The 18,162-nt window shown below is 43.6% G+C and overlaps 2 protein-coding genes across 5 annotated transcripts; one reads left to right on the top strand and one right to left on the bottom strand.

The window, feature by feature from the left end:
- Nucleotides 1-1,141: 1,141 nt before the first annotated feature.
- On the top strand, nt 1,142-6,764 carry LOC118416774 (histidine N-alpha-methyltransferase-like). 3 transcript variants are annotated; one of them, XM_035822016.1, is made up of 7 exons: nt 1,142-1,375; nt 2,153-2,356; nt 2,970-3,178; nt 3,790-3,996; nt 5,075-5,193; nt 5,466-5,598; nt 6,518-6,764. In XM_035822016.1, exons 2-7 carry the CDS (start codon nt 2,190-2,192, stop codon nt 6,724-6,726), a joined length of 1,044 nt encoding a protein of 347 aa, XP_035677909.1. In that variant the 5' UTR covers nt 1,142-1,375; nt 2,153-2,189; the 3' UTR covers nt 6,727-6,764. The 3 variants fall into 3 exon arrangements, with proteins under 3 accessions (XP_035677909.1, XP_035677911.1, XP_035677910.1); XM_035822018.1 differs by having other exon boundaries at nt 2,140-2,356; XM_035822017.1 differs by having other exon boundaries at nt 2,094-2,356.
- Nucleotides 6,765-7,091: 327 nt separating this feature from the next.
- LOC118416773 (UDP-glucuronosyltransferase 1A1-like) lies at nt 7,092-13,411 on the bottom strand. Of its 2 annotated transcripts, none has more exons than XM_035822015.1 (4): nt 9,381-10,830; nt 8,845-9,064; nt 8,239-8,458; nt 7,092-7,860 (listed from the first exon to the last, which is right to left on the bottom strand). In XM_035822015.1, the coding sequence occupies exons 1-4, from the start codon at nt 10,245-10,247 to the stop codon at nt 7,578-7,580; spliced, it is 1,590 nt and encodes a 529-aa protein (XP_035677908.1). In that variant the 5' UTR covers nt 10,248-10,830; the 3' UTR covers nt 7,092-7,577. The 2 variants fall into 2 exon arrangements, with proteins under 2 accessions (XP_035677908.1, XP_035677906.1); XM_035822013.1 differs by lacking the exon at nt 9,381-10,830 and adding an exon at nt 12,483-13,411 and having other exon boundaries at nt 7,095-7,860.
- Nucleotides 13,412-18,162: the final 4,751 nt, after the last annotated feature.

Below are 18,162 nucleotides of genomic sequence, written 5' to 3'. Positions count from 1 at the left end.
GTAATTCTTTAACAGATATACTGCTGCACATCGGGTGTGATGATTTACTATGCAAAATTTTTTCTTGATATTTTTTTTCTTTTTGTCATTTGAGTAATGTCTATCTTCTTTGTACATCTATTTATGCATTATAGCAGACCCTACCACTAAGCATCTTTATAAATGTATTAATAAGTATTGTGTGTGCATTTCTCCAGAAAATACTTCATAGTATTACACACACGCAAGCTGAAATTTGAATTCTGCAAAATGTCATGTTGACCTGAGTATAAGGTACTGATGATTGCTACCTAATAGTCTTCTTGTTTATATATTCTGAATACAGAATACTGCATAGTGGTATAGAAACAATCGCACATATGCTTGTTTCATATTTCCTACTTTTTAATCAAGATTTTTCAGGGGGTAGATTCTTCTAAATGGACTGAATTTGATGTCATTTTTTTCGCAAAAGGATGTATTATATGGTTTATCACCAGTCTGCCATGTACTGGTATTGCCAATAAAAGAAATCGTATCATGGTGTTCTGAAATTTGACGATATTTTTGTAATGATGATAATATTCTTCAGTATTATTAGATTGTATTTAATATTGCTTTAATGATGTGCTGGATTCGATATTTTACTTAGTTAAAGCCATCCACCCATTACATATAATGTAAACGTCATTAGACATTGGCCGACGTTAAAGAACATGGTAAAATACATTAGTAGCAGCAGTAAAATTATAGAATGAGATTTGTCGAATAAATGCCATTAGAATGGATTGCCATTGATCCGGTCAATGTTGTCCGTATTGCACCTCTCTCACGCGGCGATCATGATAGATCGAAACCGAGACCAATGTGGCAAACAAAACTGTCAATCATAATTATCAGTTCAACCAATGATAGCATGGTAAATAGCAAGTCGACTAATTAGAGAATGGTTGTATATCTGTCAAATGATTTATAATTATCTTTCCATTTTGAAATCTCTGCGCAACTCTAAATTGCTACATACTTTATGATATTTATCGCTTGATCTTATATTTAGAGTATTAGTATTGATATAAGTATTAGTATGAAGAACTGAATGCGATAAACAGTCAGGCGTCAATGCAGCCATTTATAGGTTTTGTCTGTTTGCCTCATTTACCTCGTCTTCGATCTATCATGGCCGCCGCGTGAAAAAGGTGTATTGACACGACAGAAGCACACGTACGACCCATAACCTTTAGCACAGTCACATGAGGTCTAGCAAATGATTACATTAGAGTAGTTGGGTTACTTCACTAGACGGCGACCCATGATTTTATGATGTCCCACTGTCTCTCTGACGCTGAGTGGGGTGTTACCTGGTAGAAGAAAGCTGAACGCAACTCTTCAACTACAGGTAACGTTATAAGGCACCAGTTATGTACTATCTATAGTTATATCTCAGCATATATCTGTTTCTACGTTATGCATGCCTAGAATAAGACCTTGTAGCTCTGTATGTCCGAAGTTTTGATAGCCTTTTATCCTTGGTAACGCCACTGTCGATAATCAGGAAACTAACTGCTCAATTTTGTGTTCTAAAAGACAGACTAGTGTTCTAAAAGACAGACTTTGCTCGCATTTTTGGTTGACCCCATTATGTTACTTATTAAGTATGTTCTGTAGCCTGCAGTGCCATATCTAAGCAGATGTAAGGTGCAGGCTCAGTCTCAGTGTTTACACCTGTCTGGAAACGTTTTAATAGTTCGTCTTTTCTCAATAGTGCGCCTTGAACTCAAACTGAGACGGCTCCTTACGTCTTCTTGGAGACAGTGTCTCCCCGTGAGAATGGGGTATTGGGTCTAAGAAACTATCATGATGACAAAAAAACTATTTATATCTCACTCTGTACATGTACCACATATATAGGGAAATACATATTTTTTTTTATATTTCACTCCATATAACGGACATGGTATGGAAATATAATTTTTTTCCTGGTGTCTCTCCTCCTTCTTCACTACCTCCTCCTGTCATTCGTTCAAACAGATTTAACTACCGTTATCTTTAAACCAAAGGACTTGCTGGCCATGCATCATTTTGGGAAATGTTATAATTCTTTGTCCTTTTTAAAGATAACTAGGTGGGGGGACACATAGTATGAACTCAACTCTACTCTAGTGATATATTGTAGAAGAAAATTTCAAGACACCTACCAAGACCAAGCTGCGATGAGTGACCACGTCAGTGACGCCATCACCACAGTGAGTGACGACGCCATCAAACATAGTGACGTAGACGAGGATATGATGTCAGTTGTAGCGAGCCTGACGTCACCGCGCAGATACGTGCCGTCGTGGTACCTGTACGATACACGCGGGTCGGAGTTATGTGAGGAGTGAGTATGGATAAAATGCATATGCGCGCGCACTCACACACCGACATACACTCACACGCGCGCGCGCACATACTCACACATACATATACAGTCACAAACACACTCACAAAAATACACAGGCAGAATCACTTACTCCATTACAAGCACACAGACAGTCACAAAGGCACTCATACAGACACACACACACACACACTCAATCTCGCTCACTGTCTCACACACACAACTACACACTCACGCAAACGCACATACCTACACACACTCTCTCACATAAACAATTCTCTCATACATATACACATACACTCAAACTCACGCACGAACACACATATACATACACGCACACAAACACTTACACGCAGACACATACACACATAGACACAGATGCCGGCACGCACACATACACATATAGACACATGCCGACACGCACACGCACACTCACAGAGGCACACACGCGCATACACACACATACACAAACACAGATTCCAGAGGTACACGCATGTACACACACGTGCGCGCACACGCATATGCATTCGCACATACATGTACTATACATTACTGCTCAGTAGCGACACCGAATGCGTGTCTGGTTGGTAACGTTGTTTCTTGTTATCTTCAGACAGATACAGAAATCAAAGACCTACAAACTCTGGCAGCACGAGTACAGCATACTTCAGACCCACGCAGACGACATCGTCAGCAAAGTCTCGTACCCAGCGGTTCTTGTTGATCTCGGCAGCGGAGCGTCCTCCAAAACCCGCCTAATCATCGAGGCTATGCTGAAGAGGGGCGGGCGTTTCACATTTGTTCCAGTAGACATGGCTAAGGGTAATAGAATTCATGGTCAGCCTAAAGTTTTTAGTGGTTACAATTACTTTGAGCCACCTTATGTGTGACCTTGGTACTGCAGCAGAACGTAGTTTTTTGTGTATTTTTTTGTGACATGGTATACAGTTTCGATTCGTTGGTGACAGATAGCTTTTAATGTACGGTTGGCCTCCTAACAGCTTATTTTGGAACTACAGGTGAATTCAGTATACAGGGCAAAGATATACACAAGGAAATACAAATTATGCAAATGAGGATCTGATTTGCATATTTAATGAAAAAATTCTATAATTCTAGCGATTTTATCATTAAGTGTTAAGGAGCCGCCCCGAGATGTACATGGTGTCATAAGCCATTTGCCGTAACCACCGAACAAAATCACCGAATAAGCGAAGCAAAATTTCAATTTAAATGGTAATTTTGGCATAAATCTTTTTTTTAATATACTTTGCTTTTCTCTGTTCGTGCCGCGCCCATACTCACTAGCTCTTAAGTATGAGCCTGTTTTACATATTTATGCAAAAGAACTCCATATTTTTGCAAAAGAACTCCATATTTATGCAAAAGAGCTCCAAAATACTGGTATGAGGTCTGAATTCTTGCTTACACAGAGTTTATCGAGACCTGCGGCCGCCAGCTGGACACAGACTACCCGGGCCTGACTGTGGAGCCCTTCGTTGGGCTGTACATGGACGGGGTGCGGCATGTTGCCGCCCGGGAGGAGCCGAAATTACTGCTGTGGCTGGGGAGCAGTTTTGGTAACGTTCCAGTCCACCAAGAAGTGAAGATGCTACATGATATCCGAGCACAGCTTAGTGGTATGTAACATCCATTGGCATAATACCGGCAGGTTTACTGCAATTTCTCAAGCAATACTAATTTGGCAAATGATCAACGCATCATTTTCTCCAGTTACATGTTGCTGTTACAGCTTACCTTTGCCACTTCTTCCGTGTATCTTTTTTTTTGTCTCTCTTGTCCTGCTAAAAACATAATATCGCAATTGGAACACACCGCGGAATTGCACGGAGAACGGGCGCGTGGTTGGAAGGGGGTGCAATAATACCGGCACAATTAACTGCCGCTATGTACCTTTATGCATCCTCTGTTGTTCCTTCCTTTCCTGTTAGTAATTGCACAAAACAAAAACCTGCGTGAGCATACAAAATGTCATGAGAAAACGGACGTATACTATCAAGAATTTTCATTTAATTTTGGTCCGTCACAACCGCTAGGACGTAAAACTTAACTGCTGGCGTAGCATTAAAAATGGCGGGAAATGGCGGCGTATGTTCAATTTGACCCATTCAGCCGTAGATCCGGGCGATAATGCAACGGTTCTTCACACTTTTACACGAGTTGTTGGTCACCAAAAGAAATTCAAGATTGCTGTTGAATCATGCTCGTCTTGTGCCGTGAGCACGTGTGATTATTATCTACAAATCTTGCGATAAACGTGACAGTGTGTTCGTCCCACGACGAGCTCGCCTGCCCCGAAAATGAACTGAAAACTTTTGGCCTTGTTGTATTCGAATGCACTGTTATCGAAGCCTTTTTGAAAATGTGTGAAATACATGGATGTCTGAAGTGTGCATACCTCGGAAATTACTGTTGCTGCGCTAGTGGATCACCGAAAATGTATCGTTTATGTCATTTGACGGTATAAGTATTACTTCCGGTATTATGCCAATGGATGTTAGTCACAGCAAAAGACTTGACATTGTCAGTAGTATGATACGAGCAGTTCAATAAAATTTTACCTTCTTGGACCCAAGAAGATCTTAAGAGCTGGAAGTTTACACTTACATGAACTATATACTGATCACTGTTGGGAAAAAGCAATACACCAACACTAAATGGATTGAAAGGCATGAATGTCATTTTCCTTATATGTAGATAAGGACAGGTTGGTGCTTGGGATGGACATGAACACTGACCGAGAGGCTTTGTCTCAGGCTTACGGGGACCAATGGATACCGCTACTTCGAGACAACTTGATTTCTCGTTACAATAAGGTAATTTTGTACTTTGGTGTCCATCCGAATAGTATAATAGTAATCTTGATGTCAATCTGAACAGTGTAAGAGAAATGTATATCCAGTGTTACATCTGTGAAACGGGGGTATTGTAGTAACTAGTGTTTGTTTGTAATGGATAGTTTTTGGTATGTGGGTAGGTCTTTATAAGACCTTGAAATGCTTCGATTACAGGTCCCCTAGCGGCGTGTTATGTCACTGCAGAGAAATTTCCGGTTTTGATATTTCGTGTTATGGTATTCCTATTCCAGGACTTTGCCGGAAACATGGACGCTGAGAAGTTTAAGCATATATTTGAGTTTGTGGAGAACCCTCCGGATGGAGACACGCCGAGCTATGTTGTGAAATCCCTAAGCAGTTCCGGCAAACAACGAGTGCATTTTGGTGAGTGTTCTAGAGGGGTGCTATCTCATTTTTTTACCAATTTCACCAAATTTTTCATCACTCTCTTAACTCTCACTAGTGAATTAATGTCATAAAAGGGTGCTAGCATATTTTTCACTAATAGGCACAATCTTTTAACTCTCACTAGTGAATTACTGTGATAGAGGGGTGCTATCACATTTATTCACTAATAGACACTATACTTGAACTCTTACGAGTAAATTTATGTGATAGAGGGGTTCCATCTTTTAACTCTCACATGTGAAATAATGCGACAGAGGGGTGTGATCACATTTCTTCTCGATAAACATTATCTTTTCACTTTAACTAGTGAGTTAATGTGATAGGGGGGTGCTATCTCATTTTTCACTACTAGACACAAGCTTTTTAACTCTCACTAATGAATTAATGTGACAAATGGGTGCTACGTGTCCCATTTTTTACGAATAGACATCTTTTAACTCTTACTAGTAAATTTATGTGATAAGAGGGGTGCTATAATTTGTTTAACTAATAGACACAATCTTTCAACTCTCACAACTCAACACATTATCTTTTCACTTTAACTAGTGAATTACACTGTGTTTTTCACTAAAAGACACAGTCTTTAACTCTTACTAGTGAATTAACTAGTGACACATAAAACGGTCTAGATTTGTTCCTACTAGAGAAAGAATGTGATAGCACCCCTATTTTACATTTATTCACTAGTATATAGACAATTAATTATTGAAATAACTGTTCGAAAACAAGTTATCACAACTTTTCCAACGGTCCCCTTTTCTGTCTTAAGATACTATTCAGGGCTAAATAAATGTATAAATGCTCAAGTTTGAGTGTTCGTCCAGTGATTGTCAACAAATAATCATCATTTATCAAATGTTTTCTCATGTTCTGCAACATCATGTTTTACGTACAGGAAAGCTGGGCCTCGACATTGATTTTGAAGACGGCGAAAGGGTTTATTTCTGTGAGGGGCCAAACACCAGCAGCAAGTGGAACCTGGGACAGCTGCGCCGCCTAGCGGAGAGAAGCGGCTTCGCAGTAGAAGCCCACTGGACCAATGATGAGGAGAACTATTGCGTCATATGTTTGGTAGTGGCAGACGTTGATCAACATTCTGTTTAACGTTACAAGGCTAACCCCTCAATCTTTTTCTAAGGTGGTAATCTAAGGAAGTACAGCTGCAGATGATGTCAGATGCACGATTTAGGGCACTTTATATTTTAATGTGTTATCATTTGTTGATAGGGATTGATTTGACAACCCCTGATATGAATACAATATTAGTAGAAATAGGATCAAGCCCTAAGGGGGACTGCTGAAAAAATCACACTGTACGACCTTTCCAAACACTATGTGGATCCTACTGTTGATATATATATATATATATATATATATATATATATACTATTATACCGGTTCAAGACTGGAATATGCGCAATTATAAAAAAGGAAACGAATGATGATATTATAGCACGGATCAGGTATCAGGTAAACTCTTGCTGGAGATAAGGTCTGTGTTTAATATGCACTGTATTTGTGAAACCTATGTAGACTTTATTAATTAATATTATGTTATTCTTTCACTACATTTTTAGAAAATCCATTGTATTTACATGTAATGTCTTGCAATTGGAAATTAAAGTATGTAAAAACTGAACCTGAAGAATACTTTGTTACTGTTATCACCTATGTAACAATTCTTTATGCCTGGTCCTTTGCTTTATCTACCGAATAAATCCAACGTGTGAACGAAGCGAACGCATTGGCTTTATGAGGTGGCTGTAGCAAAGGTCAGCTACGTACCAGCGTATTACATTGGTTATGCCATTGCAGTCCTTATTTGCATAGAATATATCACTTAATCTTTTCTACAAAAAATCAATCTCTACTCAAGACGATCCACATACCCTAAAGCATTTCGAAAGGAAAATTGCCTATTGATAAATCTCAAGGTTGATATTACCTAGTGTCTACTATTGAGACTTCAGCTTGCCGCCACCTTTAGTACAACACTTTCTACAGAAGAACGTACAGCTGTACCACACGGTACCCAGGACAGCTACACAGCCAGCCAATAGGAAAGCAGCAACGTCTAACAGGTAGTACTGGTACCATGGCAGCTCCACGGCGCGTGCGCGGAGATGGGGCAGTCCACCATGTTTGATGACGTGTTCTATCCACCAGACGGCCCGCTCCATGGGTGACTGGGGCTGGTCACGGTGCAGGCGGGACAGGCGTGCTGCAGTCTCACGGTAACTGTGGAGAAGATACAAAACGTACTTGTTATCACCTTTGTGTATATGTGTCGAATAACATTTCACCAATCTTTATGATATAGGTGCCAAATTTAATACCACACTGAATCAAAGATAAAGAGATGAAGAATATCTCTTTCTCTAATTTATAGTCATATAACGTTATATAAATATAATATCACACACACACACACACACACACGTATACATGTACCTTTGTATGTGTGTATGTGTGTGTGTAAAGACAAATAGATATGTCGATATAGATATAAAGATGCAGTTGTATGTATATCTTCCTCAACACATCTGAAAACAAGTACGCTCTTAAGACCGTTTGATTTGTAACAAACCCTGTATATACAAACGACAGAAGCCGTACCTGTTGTTGGTGACAACAAGAAGAATGGCCTCGTACAACTGGTCGGAGGTGACCGTGCTGAAGTCCAGCTTCACCCCGAGTCCCCTGGCCACCACCCGGGCGGCGTTGGCGGGTTGATCCCCGAACAGCGGCAGACAGACCATTGGCACGCCGTGGTGCAGGGCCTCGTACAGGCCGTTCGACCCAGCGTGAGTGATGAAGGCTCTGGTCTTTGGGTGGGCTACAACAAGTAGAGCAAGTATCAAGACATTAGTAAATCGTTTGAAAAAATCCTGCATGTCTACAGAGAGAAAGGTAAAAAGAAAAGGTTAAGGTTGTCCCACAGACGTAGGGCAGTGGGTTGTTAATCTACTTAAAGGTGGAGATCATTCTTTCCTTCCACCGCTTACCCCCAACCGAAGTCAGGTTCGAATTTTCACCCCGGGGTGGAGTGAGGAAAGATCGGAAAACCTGGGTTAAGCATATTACAGACATGGGATCCCATGAATGATTGGTTTTATTGTACATTTATCTATTAGTGTATGTCCTCATATATTACTCATGTATTCCCATTACTTCAGTTGTATAATTTCCAAAAAAGTATTTGTCTTATAATGAGAACTTTACCCAGCAAGTCGTTTTGAGGCAGCCACGCCAGCAACTTGGTGTTGTTGCCCAGACCGGCCGGCTTCTCTCCCACGTACCGCCACACCACCTTCTGCCGGAGTCGGGCGAAGGCTGCCGCGAAGACTTCTTGCCTCTCTGTCGACATCGTCTTGACCATAGACCCGAAACTGACGACAATCACTCCGTCGTCTCCAGAGCTCTGGACAAACGCTTCAATGTCCTGTAGAAAGATAAATCACCAATAGTGAATTTTCGCCCTAAACTTGGACAGTGTTTCATTGCCGACAGTTCCGACATAAGCCCTTTAAGAGATCCAACTGCGTATGCACAGGTCAAAGGTGAATTTCCCTGACTTGTGAAGAGGTCTTGTCTCGTAACAATGGGCAGACGTGCTTAGCGTATTCTCATGGGCTAGCATCTTTGATTTGCGCATGTACACAGTGAAATGGCTTATAGGAACTATCGGGATGCGCAGTTGAATCAATGTAATGGTTTTTTTCAATCCTCACGTCCGATCCAGTAGTAGGATAATTCACCTCAGTGAGGGGAACAGCCGCACGGACGTTCAGTCCTCCAACCTGAACCATGTTGGGCATGCTGGGACGAGGGAAGTCCAGCACATTGTCGGTTCTATAGAGCCACAGGTCCGTACGTGACGTCACGCTTTGAATAGTTTCTTCCTCGCCGATATACCTACGTACCAATTCGTTATAGTTCATATTCACATTTCGACGTGCTATCACTGGAGCAACAGTAGACAAGACAACGTTCTGAAGTCGCTGTAGAAAGGTCATGCCGTCGGTATAATCGGAAAATATAAATGGAATGTATGACAGGGGAAGCGGTACACCTGTAGCCTTTACATCAAGAAAGAAAGGATCCAGACGCAAAACGGCGATGTGGGGGACCCGGGAATCTAGATGGGCTGAGAGGATAGCGCCACAAGGAAAAAAGGGGTCAGAAATCACCACACTGTACTGGGATGTTCTCAGTTGATCCACAAGGTTACTGTCCGACAGCAATAGGGCACAATAATGTAGCTCTTCTAACAAAGAAGATAATCGCTCTCTTACTTGGCGGAGAGACAATTTACCAGCCACAAAATATGCTTGGTCTTGTAGTGCCTGAATTGCTGCTCGGGTTCCTTGATCTTGGAATGCCTCAAACTTAAAGTCAGGCCACTCTGCCCGTCGTTTTCCCTCAATCTCCTCTGAAACAATCACAATGACGACATGACCTCTATCCACCAAAGCACGACCAGTCTTGGCTAGAGCTATCCAGTGACTGTCGCTAGTTGGCCGAGGTACCAGCAGGACCTTCTCTGCGTTGCTCCTGTGTCTGATCAGAAAACCCAGGAAAACTAGCAGAATGGCGGAACATAGCAGCTTCGGCCCCATTCCCATGTTGCTGCGCTTGTGGACTGGTTTTAGGAGTGATCAAAGGTTAAAACTATGATAATGCTGTCTACTTAATCTATTTAAATTGTATCTAGGTCAATTTTGTTGCAAAATAAACTTTCCAAAATACAAGCAGAGATAGGATTGGAAGTTTGTACAAAGCTGATGGCTTTTGGACCAATCATAGCCAATCATAGTTATCAAGGAACTAGTATCTGTTGTTTGCATAGGGTCATAGCGATTGGGTAACGAGGTACATGCACGTAGGTACACAATGAGCTGCTCGTACGGGATGGAGTTCTCACGCGTCTTCGGCTGGCATGTCCGTGCGGACATTCTCGGTGTCACTTTTAGTCTAAGCGGTATTCGGTATCTATCGTGGGAAGGGGAAGTGTTAAAGTGGGGAAAATAACACAAGTAAATTGGTTAGGAACTAGTACTTGACAATTGGAAAATTATGAAGCTGGGGGAACATGGACGTTTTGTTCATGATGAAATACCTCGACATGTACTCAAATCTAAGTGGTCGAAGGATGCGGGGCACTCAAGAAACAAGAGTTCGGAGATCTTACACCTCCATGAACTGTCCAGAGCCTTACTTTGTACATTCAATTTTTCACCTTGTCCCATTGATAAGGCAAATGAGTCTGTAGTTAGTATAATATATTTTTTTTGCGATGGTCCTTTCAACCAGCCTTTCCGTTGTTTATTTATCCATGGTGAAACTTTCTGACTAAAACGCCCCTGCAGTTCCAGAGGCAAATTGCTAGGTGGGCATTCCTTCCTTACATCATAAGCTATCTGCCACCAGAAACTCGAGACCATAGCATGTCTAGGACAAAAAATACAGTGTGGCAATAAAACTATAGCCATGGCGACGGTTTTATTGTTTATAGATATTAATGATTGTTGTTGTAGGTGTGTTGTATTTGTGTTCAATTTCGCCTAGCTGTATGTATGAATATTATTTTGCGCGATGGATGTTTGTAGGGCATTGCTGGTAACAAGAAAGGTGATCTCTTGTGACGAGTGACCTATCATAAATGTTTCTCATTGATTATATAGATAAGGTCCTCATCTGCATAAAACATATCTACCTAAATAACAATGTATTCAAGGAATGAAAGTCTTAGCAAAGAAAGCTGTTGTAGCATTTTGTCATAAATCATGTACGTGAACCCTAATTTGCATGACTTACGTCTGCATGTTCAACTTAACGTACATGTTTCTACCAAATACCAGAATAAAATTTTTGTCATTTAACACTATAATAACAGTTTCTCATAATTTATGCAAATTAGGTAACAATTTACATAATTGATGTCTATCGAGATTTCTCTCTTCTAGTTTTCCCTAGCAGCAATGAAATACTGTGACTTAGTAAACTGTGCTCATTAATTATGCAAATTAGCCCCTGGTTTCACTAATAGTCCTTATTTATGGAAGGCATCTCCGAAGTTATCTACATATAAAAAATCACGATGATCCGTCAACCCTTTCCCGAGTTATTCCCTTTCAAAAGGATGGTGCATTTGCGAGGACGAATTGTTGTGGAATTTCGGGAATTTTTGCCAATCGGATATATCCTTAACAGTAAGCCTAATATTTCTCTCCTTTTTAGTTATATGTGGAATATTATTAGCATTCTAACATGAAATGCAGTGTATTTTTTAATAAACTGTCCTCATCAATTATGCAAATTAGCCCCTGTTTTGCATGATTTGCATTTAGTTTTGTAAGGCATCGCTAAAGCTATTTAAATTCGAAATATCATGAAGATCCGTCAACCCATTCCCGAGTTATTCCCCTCTAAAGGGAGATGCATCTGCACATGTCTGTAGAAAAATTCCTGACATGCCTGGGAATTCTTGTCAAACGGTCACAAATTATACTATCAGGCTCGCCCCTGTGGCGTCGCCAAAAACTGGGAGTATTGCTGCAGTACCAAGGTCACACACCTTTCCAACACCTACCCGTATTTCAATATCATTACAATCCATCACGAGGCTCTCAAGTTATGCTGAACAAAAATATCCGGAAATGCAGGTAGACAGAGGAAAACACACACACACACACACACACACACACACACACACACACACACACACACACATACATACACACATACATATACACAAACAATGCTTCCATTTTTATGGGGGTAACAACGGAGTTTCGCGCGAGGGCCGGGGCGCTATACGTATGGTCAATACGAGTCAAGCTGCAACCCGCCTAACTCACCTCAGTGAGGGGAACGGCCGCACGGACGTTCAGTCCTCCAACCTGAACCATGTTGGGCATGCTGGGACGAGGGAAGTCCAGCACATTGTCGGTTCTATAGAGCCACAGGTCCGTACGTGACGTCACGCTTTGAATAGTTTCTTCCTCGCCAATGTACTTCCGGACCAGTTCGTTATAGTAGCTACTCACACCCTGTTGTGCTATAACTGGTACAACAGTAGACAAGACAATGTTCTGAAGTCGCTGTAGAAAGGTCATGTCATCGGTAAAATCGGTAAATAGGAATGGTACGTATGAAAGGGGCAGCGGTACACCAGTAGCCTTTACATCAAGAAAGAATGGATCTCCACGCATAACGGCGATGTGGGGGACCCGGAAGTCTCGATGGGCTGAGAGGATAGCGGCACAAGGAAAAAAGGGGTCAGAAATCACCACACTGTACCGTGACGTTCTCAGTTGATGCACAAGGTTACTGTCAGCCAGCATCATTCCACAATATTTAGCGAACTCTCTACACGCAGATTTGAATACTTGTCCTTCTTCATTGAGAGATAATTTCCCAGCTGCAGAATGGGTTTGGTCTTGTTGAGCCCTGAGTGCTGCTCGGGTTCCTTGATCACGGAATGCCTCAAACTGAAAGTCAGGCCACTCTGCCCGCCGTTTTCCCACAATGTCCTCTGAAACAATCACAGTGACGACATGACCTCTATCCACCAAAGCACGACCAATCTTGGCTAGAGCTATCCAGTGACTGTCGCTAGTTGGCGGAGGCACCAGCAGGACCTTCTCTGCACCACTCCTGTATCTCACCAGAATACCCAGGAAAACTTGCAGAATAACGAACCATCGGGGCTTCGATACAATTCCCATGTTGCGAACCTTGTTCCTTTCCCAAATTCGTTCAGTGCTTAAGCGGTGGGATCAAAGTTCATGCAACAAGTGCATAGTGCACAAAGGGTAAAGGTCGCAATGGCGCCTGGTCCTGCTAGTTTGTACCTCTCTACAAGTACATTCCTATGTAGGAAATAGTATCATGCCATAATTCTCAGTCATCGTGCCTTACACTAAGTTAATGGTACGGTCTTCGTCTTATCACGCGCTTTATAAGGTCTTATAATAGGATCAGAAACTAAATTCCGAGCAAGACACGGCCATCCAATCACACTGAAGCATCAAACCGGGACTGTTCAAAGGGCTTCTTGTCGATAAACAATACGTACAGGCCTGCCACAATCACTTGTACGTACCATGGTCGTACGCATATACATATATACTCTAACTCTCATCCTCTTGCACATGGTGCGTAGAGCCGACTGCGTGCACTAGAGTTCTCCACCGCCCTCTGTTCAATGCTGCTGGCTGCGCCTGCTGGGGTGTGATGTTGATGCTGCGGAGATCTCTGGTCACCACGTCCATCCAGCGGGTGCGAGGCGCCCCCCGTGGTCGCCGCCATCCTGCCTGCTTGGGATCGAAGTCTAGCAGGGCTCTCGTAGGGTGTTCTGGGGGGAGGCGAAGGATGTGGCCATACCAGCGGACTCTTCTCATGGCAGCGAGGCTAGAGGCAGGAGGTTGTCCGGTCTGCTCCCGGAGGTCGCTGTTACGCACATGCTCTTGCCAGCGAGTGCATGTGATTCTCCTCAGGGCTCTGCTGTCAAACCCATCGAGACGGGCTGCCAAGGTGTTGCTCAGAGGCCAGGTTTCGGAGCCGTACAGAAGGACTGATACGACGGAAGAGTTGTACACGCGCTGTTTGGTCTGTAAGGAGACATGTCTGTGTCGCCAAAGTGGTTTCCACAGGGACTGTAGGACAGCGGAGGCCTGGGCACGTCGTTGATTTATCTCTGGCTTCAAGTCACCAGTCTTAGAGATGATAGAACCCAGGTACTTGAATGTGGAGACAAACTTGACAGGGCAGCCGCTGAAGATGAAGGGTTCAGGGTCAGGGCCGTCTCCAACATGCATCAGTTCCGTCTTGCCCCAGTTGATACTGAGTCCAAGCTTCTTGGCCTCCTCGTCGTAGACTGTGAGAGCGTCTTGAAGTCGGGTCAGGTCATCGGCAAGCAGGGAAGTGTCGTCGGCATACTCTATGTCCGCCAGGTTGTACTGCCCGAAAGATACCCCGGGGACACGCTCACAGACCCTGGACATCAGATAGTCGATGATGCAGTTGAAGAGATCCGGTGCAGCCACGCATCCTTGTCTGACCCCACTGTTGATGGAGAACCACTCGGACTCTTTCCCGTTTACTCTGACGCAGCTCTCCGCGGAGTTGTACAGCTGCTGGAAGAGGGAAATTGTCTTCTGAGGTGCTCCAAGAAGTCTCAGGATTTTCCAGAGGGAGGCGTGGTCTACCGTGTTGAACGCCGCTCGGAGGTCGATGAATGCGATGTAGAGGTGACGGTCCTTTCTGAACTCCCGGGCCTTCTCGATAGCCAGACGGAGTGCAGAAATGTGGTCGATGGTGGAGCGGTTTGGCATGAAGCCTGCCTGTTGCGGGCGCCGCCTGCTCCTGATGGCAGGGATGGCTCTGGTGAGGAGGATACGGGTGAACAGCTTGCCTGGAATGGAGAGTAGGGTGATGCCTCTGTGGTTGCTGCACACCAGCTGGTCTCCCTTCCTTTTCCAGAAAGGCAGGATGATCCCTCGCCTCCAGTCATCAGGGAGTGTCTCCAGGACCCACACATGGTTCACTATCTGAGTAAGCCACTGAATCATGTGATCCCCTCCTGCCTTCAGCATCTCAGCCGTTATGTTGCAGATCCCAGGGGCTTTCCCATTCTTTAGTTTACCCAGGGCGGCCTTCACCTCGTCCGGAGTAACAGGAGTTACGGGACAGTCTGCGTTTGTGGCATCAGTCGCACTGGCTGCTTCGGAGAGTGTAGGGTCCTCTGGTACTGGAGGGTGGTTGAGCAGCTGGCTGAAATGTTCCTTCCATCTGTGGATACAGTCGGACTCTGTAGAGATGATGTTGCCGTCGCTGTCTTTGATGAGGAAACTGCGTTGTCGTGGGCCAGCCTTGGCTTGACGTAGGAGCCTGTAGACTTGTCGCTGGTCATTCCGCTCTGCTGCAGCTTCGAGCTTAGCAGCTTGATCCGTCCAGTACTTCTCACGGTCCTGGCGAATAGCTATGTTGCGGATTCCATTGAGTCGGCGATACTCCGTCAGATCTCCACGTAAGCGTGCAGCACGGCGTGAGTCAATGATGTCTATATACATATATAGCTTACCAGCAAATAAAGGGCTCAGCAAGTTTGGGGGATAGCCGTGAGGTACGGCTGTCTTGTGGCGGACCATGTTGTCATAGACCCTTGTCGACGTTTAGTTCCACAATAGTCTTGCTGGAACTTGACGTGGGAGAGGTCATGATGATTGAGGGGAGGGCACAGGGCTACAAACATTGATACAGGGAATGATTTTCAAAAACCCTCCAGGACCATGTAATCTTTTTTTTAAGTTAAGTTCAGATACATTAAAAACGGACAATGCGTGGGCTGACCCGGAAGCCACGTAGTCTCATATGAGGTGCTCGGGCGCAGACATGTTGGTTAAGGTATTTCAAGTATTGCCTAACTCACCTTCGTAAGGGGAACGGCCGCACGGGCATTCAGTCCTCCGACATGAACCATGTTGGGCATGCTGGGACGAGGAAAATCCAGCAGACCATTGTCAGTTTGATAAAGCCACAGCTCCGTACGTGACGTCACGCTCTGAATAGTCTCTTCCTCGCCAATGTACCTACGTACCAGTTCGTTATAGTCGCTACTCACACGTTGACGTGCCAACACTGATATTATGGTATAAAAGACAAAGTTCTGAAGTCGCTGTAGAAAGGTCATATCGTCGGTAAAATCGGTAAGTATGAATGGTACGTATGACAGGGGCAGTGGCACACCTGTAGCCTTTACATCAAGAAAGGACTGATCTGTACGCATAAAGGCGATGTGGGAGACCCGGAAGTCTAGAAGGGCTGAGAGGATAGCGCCACAAGGTGAACGGGGGTCAGAAATCACCACGCTGTACCGAGATGTTCTCAGCCGAGCAAGAAGGTTACTGTTAGCCAGCAACAGGGAACAGTATTGTTTGAACCCTTCAGACGCAGAAGCGTAAAATTTGAAGAGAGCCAATTCTCCAGCCACAAAATACGCTTGGTCTTGTAGAGCCTGGAGTTCTGTTTGGGTTCCTTGATCTTGGAATGCCTCAAAGTTAAAGTCAGGCCACTCTGTCCGCCGTTTTCCCACAAGGTCCTCTGAAACAATCACAGTGACGGCATGACCCTCATCCACCAAAGCACGGCCAAGTTTGGCCAGAGTTATCCAGTGACTGTCGCCAATTGGCCGGGGTACCAACAGAACATTCTCTGCGTTGCTCTTGTGTCTGATCAGAAAACCCAGAAAAACTAGCAGAATAGCAGAACGTCGAAGCTTCAATGCACTTCCCATGTTGCTGAACTTGTCCCCAAAATTCTTTCAACGCTTAAACGAAGGGATCAAACTGGTTCATGCAACAAGTGCAAAGTTCACAGAGGGTAAAGGTCGAATGGCGCCTAGTCCCGCTGATTGGACGCTTGTCAACTTGTGTCACAAGTACATTTCTAGGGATGAACTAGAATCATGCCATAATTCTCAGTCACCGTGCCTTAGACTATATATATATATATATATATATTATATATATATATATATATATATATATATATATATATATATACGACAGCAGATGAAGAGCATTTGGGGAATAGCCATAAATGTGTCGTACAAGATTTGGCTCTCTTGTGGCGTACCATATTTTCATTTATAGGCCATTGTCAACGTCCATCTCCGTAATAGAATGGCTGGAAGTCACACGACAAAAAAAAAAAAAAACTGACACGAAAGTGGCCTTGCCGAGGGAAACATTCTTATGACTAAGGGAAAACATTGATATAGGGAATGGTTTTGAAAAGTCATTAAACTCTGGGGAGGGTCCGGGAATCTTAAGTTGTATCTTTTTAGTTTAGTCCATGTAGATCAAATGTTATTATATGGACGGCATCCAATGGGTTGCCCCAAAGAATAGGTTGCCGGCCTGCAGTATTAATTGTCAGGGCAGTTGAACAAATGACTGAACACATAACATGGTATACTGAACAAAATCTTTTTTAGTATTGTTCTTTCACGTCTTCTTATTTGACTTTGGAATTTACTTTCTCATTCTATGACGTCAGAATACGGCACACATTTGTTCATGTGCACCTGCTTGTGCGATCTACAGTATGGTTAAAAGCCTTTTTCCCGTTGAAAACGATCCATACAATCAACAAACATGGCCTTAGTTCAGATACATAACCAACCGACACTGCGACTAACCCGGAAGCCACAGTGTTTCGGATGAGGTGCTTGTCGCGGACATATTGGTCAAGGTACAAATGGCTACGTATTATTGCCTAAGGCTAAGGGCACAAGCCGTCGTACGTGCTTTTTGTCCGTACGTTTATTTTGGAGGTCAAATCCGCCAGTTTTTTTCTGAAAGCGTAGGGAAGGAGTGGCAAGAGCAGGGAGGGGGTACGTCTCAACGCCGAGTCAGTCGCACGGTTGAAAAGGTGTAAGTACGTGGTTTGCCTGGTTGTGAACCGGTTGCGTGCATCATACGTTGTAAAAGTGGTAAGTGCTTACAACGTACTACAATGTACAATCTCTGTGCG

This window comes from Branchiostoma floridae, chromosome 5 (assembly GCF_000003815.2).
Source record: "Branchiostoma floridae strain S238N-H82 chromosome 5, Bfl_VNyyK, whole genome shotgun sequence".
NCBI classification, from domain to species: domain Eukaryota; kingdom Metazoa; phylum Chordata; class Leptocardii; order Amphioxiformes; family Branchiostomatidae; genus Branchiostoma; species Branchiostoma floridae.
This window is presented reverse-complemented; position numbering and strand designations above follow the sequence as displayed.